The sequence below is a fragment of the Acanthochromis polyacanthus genome, chromosome 4 (genome assembly GCF_021347895.1).
Source record: "Acanthochromis polyacanthus isolate Apoly-LR-REF ecotype Palm Island chromosome 4, KAUST_Apoly_ChrSc, whole genome shotgun sequence".
NCBI classification, from domain to species: Eukaryota; Metazoa; Chordata; class Actinopteri; family Pomacentridae; genus Acanthochromis; species Acanthochromis polyacanthus.
Window position 1 is genome coordinate 40,444,396 of NC_067116.1, and position 14,241 is coordinate 40,458,636.

A 14,241-nucleotide genomic window follows, 5' to 3' on the forward strand; every position below is an offset into this window, starting at 1 on the left:
TGTTGCTCTGTTGCTGAATTGACTTAAATGTTACACTAGAGACTGAGAAAGAAAAGAAACAGTAGCTCTCAATTTGGATACGTCGTAATTAGCCCATACAGGTTAAACCATCCATATCTACTGTACACATGGCAACTACACTCTAAAACATAACTCAATCAACCTGCTCCTATCACTTCATTCTAATTTTAAACCAAAAATGTTACTTATAAACAGCAAACATCACTTTGAAGGGTTAGGTTGAAATAATAATGCTGGTAATTGCATCAACTTAATATTGTGAGTCGTTTTTTAATACATTTTCTGTGATTCAAAGCCAAATTCAAGTTGAGAAAACGTAATAAAACTGACAGGAAAACCTCCTTTTTCTTCATCTCAAGCTGAGAATTTGAAGTCCCCTCTTAATTATAAGACTGCCTGTTAAAACAAATCACATTTATTGATTTTGATAAACCTTTTAAACTGCAAATATCTATGATGGGTGATTAAGGATAACTTGGTAATCAAATTTTTCTCTACCCCTACCATGTAATTAAATGAATAGTAATGTAAGGACCTAGATCTATCATTTAAATAAATGCATGATGCAGGATTTTAAAAAAGCCTAAATTACTGATTTAGATATATCTTTTAATAGGTTGTTTTGACATAATTGGTTCCATGAACTTAATATTGTGCATAATTTGCAGTCAAATGTCTGTCAGTTGATTTAACTTAATGAAAATGACTTAATTTTTCTTCACTCTAAAAAGTAATTCAAGGAACCTATTCTCACCATTTAATTAGATGCATTGTTGCAAGATAAAAAAATCAAATTAACTAATTTATCAAATGTTACTTTGAGGAGTTTTGTTGAAATAAAAATGCTGATAATTGCATCAACCTAATATTATGTGTAATTTAAACTCAATTTTCTGCACCGGTTGATTAAAATCTTAATTGAAGTAGGGTTAAAATTGACTTTACAACTTAACTTTTCTTCACCTTGAGTTCAGGATTTCAGGTCTCCTTCTCTATCAGACCTTAAGACTGGTAATTAACTGGTGATGAAAAATACCTTTAATTGCACAGAAAAAGCTAATACCTTTAACTCGGTGTAGTTTATTGGTTGAAGACAATTTCTATAAAATTTGTAATAACTTGCAAAAAATGATGCAAACTGTTCATTTTTTTGTTGTTGCTGCTGAGCACAAATGTTATTTTTTAGAGTTTAGGGGTGAAATGGACCGTGACAGAAAATATTTTACAGTATTTCAAACTTCAAGTTCAATTTTTGCTTTGACTGAATGCTCAAAAGACGAGAAAACAGCGAATAAAATGGTCCTTTAGTGACATTATTTTCTTGCTACACTGCTGGTTTATGTAAAGACTTTCCACTCCAGCACAGAGACTCTTACCTTTCTACGCACCTGTTGCTCTTTGGCCGAGTGGATCTTGACATGTTTGCGTAGGGAGCTGGGATCCGTGTAGCGCTTGGTGCAGCCCGAGATCTGACATGCGTACGGTTTCTGTGACGAGAGAACATATTTCTCATCAGTTTTTAGAATAAAAATGCATTAAAATTCACTTGTACGAAGGAAAAAGCAGAACAGCTGAAGAAGAAAGTGCAAAAAGAAGTGCAAAGACAAACAGAAAATGTGAAACTTGTTGAAGTAAATGCAAAGTTAAAGGCCTACCTGTCAGCTGAGCGGAAAAAAAGGGAGGAAGAGCAGAAAAAGGGTGAAAGGAAAAGAGAATTATTTCAACACCAAAATATCCCCGTGTAAGACACGACAAAGTTGAGGTTTATTTATTATTCATGAATTCAAGCTGATTGCTGTGTATTGTGTTTCACTACAGTTGCATTTACAGTATCCCACTTTTTTACTCCCTCTCTCACCGGTAAGGTGATATACGTCTTTATTAGCTCTGGCTCCATACCGCCATGCTCTCTCTAAATAACCCATTGTTATTCAAACAGTCCCACTCATATCCGCCATGTTTATTTTGCCAAGCAACGTACCCAACACAGCACAAAACCCCTCCGAGTCAAAAAAAAAAAAAAATCAACTTCTGTGGAGGCGAAATATCATTAAAGCTTGAGAGTGATTTTCCCCCAAAGTGCTTCTGGCAGCGCAGGCGGCTGGGCAGGCAGCGCGAAGGCCTAAGCAGGGTGTTAATGTGAAGCCATAAGCATCGGGGTCCCAGATTAGTTGTATCATTTGGCCTACTGTGGAAGGACTGGGTGGTGGGAGAAAAATCCATTACTGATAGAATAACACAAGTCTGCATTCACATTTCAACGTAGGTGAAAATTCTGAATGATTTACTATTGCATGCACCAACGTATTGGTGTCTGGCCAACGCAGGAACACAGGGGAAAGTATTCTGGTAATATAAATATTATAAAAATACTGCTTAAGTTAAATTGGTTTTCAGTTAATATTTTTTAAATAGGAAGTAGTGAATGAAAGGGAATTTAAGGGTGACTCTGTGCTGCTTAAGCTCTCTTTCTGTTCTCTTTCCCTGTGCTCATAAAGCATGAATCCACCTTTCTGATCAGGTAATGGAAAAAGGGAACCTCTTTTTACAATGTTAAATAAAGAGAGACCCTCTATTGCAATATTGTAAGGCTCACAACTTAGATTTTGAGGAAAAAAAATCTTCATCTCTGTTAAAGAATAAAACAAGTAAATGTTTTAGAGGCTATACGTGTCCCTGTCTGTCCATCCTGCCTCCTATTTCTTCTTGTTTTCTTTTCTTGGACTTTTCCTAGTCTGCAATTAGGGTTGCATGTTTTTTAGATTGTTAAACCCTCTTGAGACAAATTTGCAATAAAAATACCAGCATAAATGTTGGTATAAGTCAGTCTAATCCAATGCACTTAGTCAAATTTAGTCAAATATCTCCTCCTGCTCTATTAGCTGGGGGAAAAAATTCAGTTTTTGTACATAGCCCTGGCTCTAAATGGGAAAAAATGTGTCTCAGATTGATTCATACAACTTGTATGCACATTCAGGCTTGTGCATGTTCAAGCTCGCGCACAGGATGAGATAAAATGTGAAAACAGAGGCAAGAGAAATGGTAAATCTGGCACATGCTTACATCTAAATATGCTATCTTGCTGATCATAAATGATCTTTTTGCAGAGATGCAGACTTCTCCCCCCTTAAACCTGACTGCATATCACTCTATGGCAGCAGCAAGAAGTGTAAATTCTGAATTCATATAAACACCTGCTTTATAATTGCATGAAATCTATGTATTTTAACTTTTGCAAGGCTCCCTTAAAGAGCTGCCCAGTTGGGTTGGTTTAAACTGCACACGTGTCATTGACTTTATGTTTTTATTAGCATCATCAGAATGAGTTTAGGCTGCAGTAGTGTGATAAAATGTGCAAATTGTGAAAAAATATAGTATAGAAAAGTGGAAAGTTCCCTCGAACAGCAGAGAAAACAAATAAGCCCAACTTACTTAAGTGCATAATTTGAGCCAAACAACTTATTTACTCCCTGGCTGTGTTGGCGTGCGGATGGTGATAAAGTGGGTGGTAAATTAGTGGAGTTACTGAGACATGACGAGTGGCAGCGATGGCTGACTCAACCTTTCCTTCCCTTTGCACAGGTCGGGGAAACAGGCGAAGCTCTGTCTGAGCTCTCAGCCCCGATCCAAGTCCGCTACGGCGCAAACTGCGACTTGGTCTAATGGCACTGATCGTTTAATGATCTGTGGCATGTCACTGCTCGAGCACAGAGAGTGAGAACGCCGCACGGCTCGCTGACTGACGGCAAATTAAAGTGTAACACTGTCAAGATGTGGAAATACCCATTGAGGCTTGGATGGCAGCGCAGGTTTTTAACGTTGTAAAAGCAAAGGAGGGGTGCAGTATGAGCATACATCACACATACATCACTGCTTGCTTCTCTGCAACTCATTTTTGCATTTTGCATCAAGCACATGAGCCTAAATGGATTTAATAGAAAGTAAATGCAGCCTTTATCTGACATATGTAAACATTTATAGGTCATAATTTTATGCCGCAACCCTTTCGACCACCCAGACTATTTTAACTGCTGGCCCAGGACATTTTAAACATGAATCCACTCTGGTGAAACATGGGGAGGTGAGAGAGCAGAGACTTAGTTTCTGACCGTGTCCAGGTGAGTGCGCTGATGCTTGGCTCGATCGCTGGAGTTGCTGAAAGCTTTCTGGCAGCCGGGGTGCTGGCACAGGTACGGCTTTTCTCCTGTGTGGCTCCTCAGGTGGATCTTCAGGTTCTCCAGACGAGAAAACGCTTTGTTGCAGCCCTCGAACTGCGGAAGGAGGAAGGGAAGACACAATAACGTCACACGGGCACATAGACAACCAGGCCGAGGCAGGTATGCACTGGACCACACATGGGGGGGAAATAAACGATACGCCCACATGCACAGAAGAAAAGAAATCAATCAGGGTGAAGCTGTAAATTTAGGCACAATGTGGGTTCTGTATATGTGTGACTCAGAAATAAGTTGTCCCACTCTTTCCCTCACACACATGGACACACACACACACACACACACACACACACACTCCACCAGCTATTGAAAATGCACAAGAACACCGGTGGTATAATTGTGAGCATTTTTTCCATTGCTCTTGAGTTACGCTGCCAATCCAAGGACCTTTTGTTGAATCTACTTCAAAAAAAGCACGCATGACGGTACACCTGCCTCAAGGCCGCCTGTCTAAATTGCAGAGGGGGAAACTGGAGTGTGCCATACGGCGGCGCTTAATGGGCTGTAATGCATAGCACGAGATAAGTATTCTGCTGTGTATAGTGCATTAGACTGACAAGTGACAGTGACTGTAAACAAGCTCATATCCGACCCAGCTTGGCTCATTTGATCCCGACCACTCAGCCAATGAACACCACAGATTTGTTAACATGTGAATGATTCATGAGGCTTCTCGCATGTCCGCCGCCGCTCTTAAGCAGAAAACGCGGACGATTGGTGGACGAAGGCGGTTCCTCCATCAGGACCCCCTGCAGGGCCTGCTGGGTAAAGAGTCACAAGATGCACAATAGTATGGGAAGCAGAGTTCAGTGTTGCATGTTTTTACTTAGTCCCACAGGTAGTTAGTATCACTGAGACTAGACTTTCACAGGATGCAATTAGAGCAGGAGAGAAGTGAAAACTCTTCAGTTTAAAACACTCACAGCGAGCAATGAAACTCAGATCAAAACACACAACTACAAACTAAATATTCACCTTAAGTATGTACTTGTTTCCATACAGCTCAACAGCAAAATGTAACGCTGATTTTTCTCCTTATAGCTCGCTGAGATCAACAACAAAATATAACACTGTTCTCTTTATGTCACAGGCTGGGCTCAGGCTGGGCCCTTGCAGCCGCCCGTTCCCCCGGCGGTGTGTTGCCAGTCTGTGAGGCTCTCTGCAGCTGCTAATCAGTGGATTGGTCGCAGCTGTGGGAGCCCCACACCGGTAGCGCATTTCCATCTGCTGCTATAAAGACCGGCTTCACAGGGCAGGGGACGGCGGATCGTCCTGTTCAGTTCGTGGACAGGCTTGAGAGGAGAGCCCACAAGCCACCGGCGTTCTCACCCCGTCGTCCTTGTGTGAAGGACTGGACCCCTGCCACCCTAGCCAAGAAGGGCGTGGACCTTTCCCCCCCCTCCCTGGACTGCCCCGACCGGCCGATGAGGGCCACCCGGACTGCCGCTCTCTGGAGCCCGACCCCATCCTCTCCGTTCTGTTGAGAGTGCTGGTGATTGTTAATATAGTCGCTGTAATAAACTAAGTTGATCTGCCTTCTGCTGTTCTGAGTGGTCTCTCAGGGGTTCCCAAAAATTACACCGTGACACTTCATGTGTAAAAGCATCAGGTCAATGCTGGTCTTTCTCTTGATGGCTTTTTGGGTGCAATGACAGAAATTTAGTACCACTATTCTGGATAAATGTACAATTCTACACACTATGTAAGTCCTTCCATTGGGTGCATTATTCATCCTGAAACACCTGCATATATCCATATGCATATCCATTAGGCCTCATCTGTACATATGTAAGGTGTGCAAAGTCTTTATTATATCTTTATTTTTAGCGTTACTCTTGTCTTGCTTCTTCCAGGCTTAGCTGCTGCAACATATAAATCTCCCCACTGAGGGATCCATACAATTTATTTTATCCCATACTAGCACATCCCATCTTATCCTGTCCAATCGTATTATATCCTGCTTCATCCTTTTCTATGCTATCTTAGTTTTATTATATCTTTATCTTATCCTAAATCTTGTTATAGTTTGTCTTATCCTGTATTATCATATCCTAACTTACTGCATCCTAACTTATCCTATCCTAGTTTATCTTAATTTTATTTGATCTTAGACAATCGTATCATAGTTTGTCATATCGTATTTGATCTTCTCCTATCTTATCTTTGTCTTCTCTTAACTCATCTCATCCTGTCTTATCTTTTCCCATCTTATCTCGTCTTAAAAGTCAGACTCTGTCTTCTAAAGGTGGTGAATGTTTGCACATGCCTAAGCTGATCTCAGCACGAACAAACCTTCATCTACAACCTGTTGCCGGCATGCTGCGGTCTCTACTGTCCATTGTGCCGCTGACCTTTAGTGAAGCCGGCTGACAACAGGTCGGGTTACGACTAAGGAGAGAGTGACACCATTCTTCTAATGGGCCTTCAGCTCCATCGAGGCTCAGCGCTCATCCCTGGTCTCCTTCATTCACTCAGGCAGCACCGGCCGGGCCTTCTATTCACCCGGGCTCCATTTAATATAAGCGAAACCTAAGCCTGTCATGGTAGCGCCGTTTTGGGTGACCGTGCTGATCTGTGCACGTGCCTGTGCGGCGCAGTAAGAGAGTCTTAATCTGCCCAATTATGGCCACACAACACATAGGTCCTCATGAAGTTTGAAAGAGCTTTGAGCCGATGAGTTTGGAAACAAAAGCTTCCCTTCATTGTGATGAGATGGACACTTTTGTCTCCACCTGTCTGAAGTCGCAAACTAAAAATTTACACAGCGATGGTGAAGCTGGGCAAAAATAAATGTGCTAGAACATAGCATGCAGGTTTATAAATGTCTTCAAAAGAACGCTAAGCTTGAAGTTGTATTATCGCATCCAGGTACGCCTGAATATTGTTGGTGCCAATGTGACATCCGATCTTTGGGGACGATAATAAATAATCTTAATATCCTACTCAGCTAAAAATAAAGATGCTTTTCTATAAAACTATTTTGTCTGATCAGTTAAGCATCTCCAAAGTGTCAGTACACATGCACAAATACACATATATGGACTTTAGTTAACTAAATTTAAAAAAAAAAAAAGATGACTGGAAGCAAATTTAATTTAATGACTAAATCCCAGCAGGTTCATCCAGATGAAGACTAAAGCTGAAAATGTTCAAAACCATAATCTGGTAGGAAATATTCATATGTGTGTATATGTTAGCTACAGATAGAATGCTACAGGATTTATACTCATGTGCATAAGTTCATTTTATTTAATTGGGTTGCTTTTGCTTCCACAAAATATTACTTCCTTTCATACTAGTAAACAGGAAGTGGCCAAAACAGGCATGTGGATGCTAATTTTACTTTGTTTTGTGATTTGGAAAATTTATTCTAAATTCAAATATAAATGTTTATTTTTGTAACATCTTATTTGCTTAATTTAAAGATATGGTTGCAGAGATATTGTAGTTAGAGTTAATAGTTCTGTATTTTTTCCCTTTCGATCTAATTTCCAGTTTGAATTCAGCTCAGTTTCAGTTCATTTCCATTGTGGGTTTTACTTATAGTTTGGTTTATTGTTCAACTTGTTCAGCTTGGTTTAGCGAAGTTTGTGTGATTGTCAATTCATGAAGGGCTTTACAGTAAGTCTGAAGAGAGAGTGATGGTTTTTTAATTGTTTTATTTACATTTTTTCTACTGTTACTTCCATATCCAGTGTAATCTTGTACTCTTAACCACTGATGGAATGTGTTTTTAGGTAAAATGCTCCATTTCCAGATAATCTAAATATACTGCAGAGGTCATGTTCTTATTTTCCTGGTTACATTGCAAAGAGTGTCACCTTTGAATGCGACCACCCCTTTCAAATTTCAAGGCAAAGGTGCACCTTGGAAGCTTGGAATAAAGAACTGTGAGGCTCCAATTAATCTCATGCTTTTGTATATTATATTTTTTCCCTATTACCAGAAAGTGTTGTTTGTCAGATCAAAAATCTAACCCAACATTTTAATTCCAACTTTCAACAGTTGTTTAATAAGCCGAGGTAAGGTGTGGTGGTAAATGTGTACCGATGGGAAATGCAGAAAATGTGCACGGCTACAACGTCTAACTGTCTGACTACACAGCAATGCAAACTTGCAGTAAGGAGGACTGAAATGAAAGAAAAGGCAAAAATATCAACCTCAACATTACACACAGACACATTCTGTCCAAGGTTCAGCATAACAACCGTGGAAAATCTCTTTAAAAGATCACACAATCCTGTGTAGCGGAAACTTATTATTCTAGACTTATGCCAATCAAATGTTTTGGATGGAAAGGAGGCAGGCAGAGACGGTGGGAAAGTTTAATAAAAATCTCAGTGCTGAGGAACATCCGCACCGCCACAGCCGTCATGACAGACACAGGCCATGCTGACTGCTGAAACATGGCGCCGAGCATTCGGAGTTTGGAAAACAAACACGGCTGTTATTGACGTGCCAAACCTGTGTATTTATGCATAAGGGAATAATCACTCTTTCATTGCTTTCTTTTCCGCAATACAAATTTGAGGCTGAATTATAGTTAGGGGTCCGTGGAGGAAAGCGTGTTAATCGTGTCGAGCGTATTATTACTCGGGGAGCTGGACTCGTAGGGAAACGGCCGGAGGTTTTCCTGCCTGCTGGGAAGCCAAAAGGCACTGCCACCTCCAGGCATGGACGCTACCCAGAAAGCCTGCATGAAAAATTTTATGCTTAAAGTAAGATGTTTAAGTGTGGCCAATCTGCTGGTTTAAATGACCGCTTTCAGTGAGTTCAGTGGCTGTCAAGTTCATTTTGTACATTTGGGGTTCTGTTTGAATGAAATGCACTACTGCTGCTGGTACTGAAGGATGTGAAACAGTGCTCATGTGGGCATATTTCTGGTTACGGAGGAAAAAAAGTGACCCAAGGCAATTGCATATCCCGAGTTGTGTTTTCATTCCCACTAAACTGACCATTAAAAGCTTCTAAAAATAATACATGCAGTATCATCCACGAGGAAAAATATAAAATGTATAGAAAGCACAGACTTAGGATCAATTTTACCTTTGATATCACCTACGAAAACACTTTAGCCGGTGCTAATCACATTAATTGCTTTAAACATGTTTAGTTTTTCTCTCTGAAAACCCCTGTCTCGGCGTAAACCAGCCCCATCGCCACACGAAGCCCTGTTTGACACCATCTCACTCTGGAGTCGGGGGGCTCAGGAGCTCGGTAAACATTGGGGATGACAGCGGGGTCCTGACACGGCTGAAGGGGGCTGAGAGCCGGTTGAAAGGCCGGACGGGCAGCTGATCACAACAGACAGATTATGGGCCCAGCATGCGGACGAGTGGAGGGTGCGACGCGCCTGAGGCCTTCATGGGAAATGACTCCTGACTGGCAGGGAGAAAAGGCCAAACAGTGTCGGAGCTAAAAGGCTGCAGTGTGCCGCTCGCTGCTCGCATGTGGCGGCTCATTAGCAAACCTGCAGGAGCTGCGGATGACGGGAACAAACCGGCCGTTATGGAGGGGCGCTGGGGGAAATATGGCTGCTGACATGTGCAACAGAAATCTGATTAAGGGCCTTAATGAATGGAAGAAGAAGAAGAAGAAAGATGAAAGATTCATAGGGAAAAATTGGGGATCAAAATGGAAATAAAAATTATATTAACATTATAAAAGTGACTTTGTCCAAAATATGCATCTTAAAAGAGCATTTCCTATTTCAGTGGCAAAAGTATTGCACAAATATTGACCAAACTGTCAGAAATGAGTACTGTTTAGGGAGGATATCCCTCAAAATTGTGATTTCATTGGCAACCCAGATTCTTCCTGGTCTGCACCACAGAAAACCTACCCAGGAATTAGCCTGACTCTTAAACCCTGTGAGCATTTCCAACCCCATCTTCATTCCAGGTCTGGACCTTATACAGCACATTAAAGTCTATGGATTATCTTAGTATGCACAATGCAAGAACACCACAAAATGCAAAAAGGCTCATTCAACAACATTCAATTTAAAAATTCTCTTCTTGGTTTTTAGATGGAAGCCAAAGAAACTGATGTGAAGTGCAGGTCATGGACAGAGCTTCTCGGTCCTTGCAACCATCTACAGAAGTCATTTTTTCTTTAAGTTTATTCTCCAGGATTTTCTCTTCTGCTACAGATGTGAAGGAAGCCTTTGATATCTCCTTCAGCCCTAATCTCTCTGGGCCTGGGGCAGTAATTGTAGATCAGGTCTCTGACTAATAGATTATATTCGACTGTTCGCCTGCTAACTAGCATGAAATCCACTATTACTCATGTTCAGGAGGCCCCCAATAAAAGAAAACCTACAACATCCTTTAAGCCTGACAGACAAGATGAAGGGGAAAGAAAAAGTTTAGGGTGCAAATGAAAAAATCAGCCAAATAAAACATGTTATAAAGTGCCAAAGCTCAAAAGCAGGTTGTATAACATTATGAAAAAACACAGGGAGGGTTTGGAGGAACTGAGCTGGTTTATCACAAGGTGTCTTTCTCTGGCCCTGACCAACGAGGAAAACCACCAACACTTCAGATTCTGTTCGGAGGGATGGCTGAGCAGCAGAGTGGCCCGGCTACGGATGAGAGGAACATGTGCATTTAATCTGCCTGCTTCCAAATGCCCTGTGGCAACCACAGCAAAGAGCAGAAAAACGTAAATGGATGAAATTATATCCATATGATTCAACGAGACAGCTAAGGAGAGGCAGGTTTCTCATGCGCTTCGTCAGGATACAAAATTAAACACAGCTTGGCTAAAACATTTCACATTACATAGTTTACACATATCATTTCCACTGCGAATCGGGACCCTTTTTTTTTTTTTTTTTTTTTTTTTTAGCAGCCAGCCTCATCTGCTGTGAATAGGGCTTTAATTAGAATCAAAGACAGCCATTTTTTTTCTCAACAAGAGAAATTAATTCACTTGCATTGCATCTTCTTGAAGCGTCTTCTCTCTCCCCAGTGTCTGGTAATTTTTAGGAAGGTTTGATTTATGAATGGTGAGATATGAACACACACACACACACACACACACACACACACACACACACACACACACACACACACACACCGACCGAACGACTGGGAGTGTTGTCCAGATGCGAATGAACATGAAAACAGAGCAAGAGCTCAGCCGATAAATTGGTGGGAGGAAGTAGTCATGTAAATGACGAAAGAAATTGTACTTAACAGCCATTTTGCACTCATGCCCGAATAGTTTTGGGGCCAGATTAAAAACTATGTGGATGGCACAACAGGAAGCCTTTCCTATGATGACTAAATGGGAGCTGCTCACATAATGAGCCTGCCCAGCTGTTTTGTTCCTCTCGCAGGCTGTTTGCTGAAGATTGAGGAGGAAGTGAAGCAGCGATGGAGGCCTGGCACGGCCTGGCTGCACAACAACACGGTGAGCTTTCATGGAAGCACTTAACCTGCTGTGATTCAGAGGCCTTCTTTCAAATGTCAACCAGCTCCACAGCCCTGCATCAGATTAGAGAGCTAAGATGTGATTTCCTTTCAAAGCGGGCAGCCTGGGGTTTACTGGTTCACCAGGTTGAGGGGGAAAAGGAAAACAGGGTCACGTTCTCAAAGAGATGAAGTGGACTGACAGGGGAAAAGATACGTACGGTGTTTTATCATGCAGCGTTAGCAGGAAACTCAACTTGCTTTAGGAAATATACTGTAATGGCTCTGAAATGGTTCTTCAAAGCATCTTCACCAGTGGAAGAACTTCTTTATCTAGAGGATGGTTCTTCATGGTCTTTATGTGGTTCTTTAAAGTGGTAAATTTGAGTTATTTAGTCAATAAAATGTCAGAGAAGTGTGAGAAGTGTCCATCACAGTTTCCCAAGTTGGCGTCTTGTGACATGTTGTTCTGTTTGATCCACAGTCCAGAACCCAACATATCAAATGTACTGTGATAGAAGGCCCAGAAATGCTGCAAAATGTGACATTTCTGCACATTTTGTCTATGCAAGTCATTTTGGACATTTTAGATTTTTCACTTTATGCATTTTTTTTTTACATCTTTGCACTTTGCATGTTTCCTATATTGCATATTTTGCACATTGCATAATACAAATATTGTCATGAGTTTTCAGTGAATAGTTGTTGTGCCTTAAATGTTTTATGTTTTGTAATAAATGTGGGTTATTTTTTTTTATGATTGTAGTAGCTGGAACAAAGGGATTTACTGCAAAGGATCAATAAAACATCTATCAGTGCGTCTATGAATGGCTCTATCCATCTAGTTGCTTTTTTATTAGGATTACATACAATTGAAACTTAAAAGTTTTTTAAAATAAATGTGTCTATTGCTGCCAAATGCACTTAGATTTTTAGGTTCCCCCTCAAATGTAATTTCATTGTATACTAAAGTGTGCAATGACAATAAATTCTCTGATTCTGATTCTGATTCAAAGTGCCTGGGTTTGTGTTTGGCCAAAAAGTCCATTTAACTTACTTTTTGCTTCTCTAAAGCTGTCATTTTTAATACTTTACTTGCATTAATGTAAGGACAGTGGAACGTTAATAAATGGCCAACAACTACATCAATGTGCTCATTTTTGAACCGACACATAAAAATTTGATTTAAAACGCTCACAGAAACATTTATTTTGAAAAATTACTTTAGACACATTTAAAAGAAGTTATTTATGGATCCAGCTGGATCCATAAAGAGCTATCTTGACAATAGTTAATTCCTTTCTACCATTTATTTTGATTAACCATTTTTTTTGATGGTTCTTAGAGGCACCGTTGGGAGTTTGCAAAGAATTGTTTTCAAAAATGCTTCTTTTCACAAAGAGCCATCTAAAAAATGTTTCTTTAAAAACTATATGTGCTAAAATTGTTTGAAGCCCCTCGTGTTGGACCTAAAATAGCATATCTAAATGCTTCTTTGAGGCATCTTTTGGGGCTGAAGAACCTCCTGCTGTAAAGTTGTTTGTCAAACCAAAAATGATTCTTCTATGGCACCACTGAAGAATCATCACTGGCTCCAGTTAACACTTCTGAGCACAATTCCAGCGAAATTGCGTCGGCATATTTCATTTTCCTTTTGGGCAGAGACTCAGGGTGTCAAGAGATCATTGTCAGAAACTCAGCTGCGTGAACAGGGGCCAGATGTGGAGTTAACTTTGTAACAGATTCTCTTTATGACACCAGATCATGTTTCTGATTTCATCCATGTCGATGTTGTATGCATCAAAACCAGAACCACAGCGGCAGTTTGCAGGTTCTTAAGCCCATCTTTAGACAGGGACTCTGCCGCACTCTTCGATTCATTTAACTGTTGAAGAAGTGGACTTGTGGCATTCTGACACTGCACAGTAGATATCTGCTTACATGAGTGTTCCACAATAATGCAATAACTGTTGAACATGAGAAGGATTTGGGGTGAGACGTGATCACGTGAGCTTTCCTTCAATGAAAGGCTCCTTCAGAGATCCATCCCACTTTGTCCCATGACAGCGTGTTTATGCTCGCAGCAATCCCAACCATTTATAACAGCTAATTAGAGTGCAACACAAAGCTTCCAGGGCCGCGGCCATTAGTAACCATCGAGGCATTAATTATAAACCCATTCACGAAATCCGAACCCACCACGAAAAAGACAGACTGGGGGTTACGCAACGAAAATCCTAAACATGATCTGTGTTCCGAGCCGGCGCCTGGACTGATGTTACTGGCAGTCAATACAGGATCCACTCTGACAGGCCCATGAGCTACAGCGTCCTCTGACACCCGGACTTCAATCTATTCAGCACCTTTCACTCACACCTGCTTCCATTCTCACTCTCGCTTTCTCTCGCCGTCTCTCTTTTACCCCCCTTCTGCCAGTAAGCTCCTCTCGCTCTGTGATGGAGTGTTATGTAGCTCGGTGTGCTCCAGTTTATTTTGGCGGCACTGGGAGACGACAGACACCAGTTCAATGTCAGCCAGTAATAACGTTGCATTGAAATGATCCGCTTTAT

At 41.0% G+C, this 14,241-nt stretch overlaps 1 protein-coding gene across 1 annotated transcript in view; it reads right to left on the reverse strand.

The window, feature by feature from the left end:
• LOC110967150 (zinc finger protein GLIS1) overlaps positions 1 to 14,241 on the reverse strand; it is an 82,385-nt gene that overhangs the window by 20,715 nt on the left and 47,429 nt on the right. Inside the window, exons 5-6 of the mRNA XM_022216662.2 lie at positions 4,131 to 4,292; positions 1,398 to 1,508 (exon numbers count right to left, since the gene is read on the reverse strand). Coding sequence (XP_022072354.2) covers positions 1,398 to 1,508; positions 4,131 to 4,292 — 273 coding nt within the window. The remainder of the gene's footprint in view (positions 1 to 1,397; positions 1,509 to 4,130; positions 4,293 to 14,241) is intronic.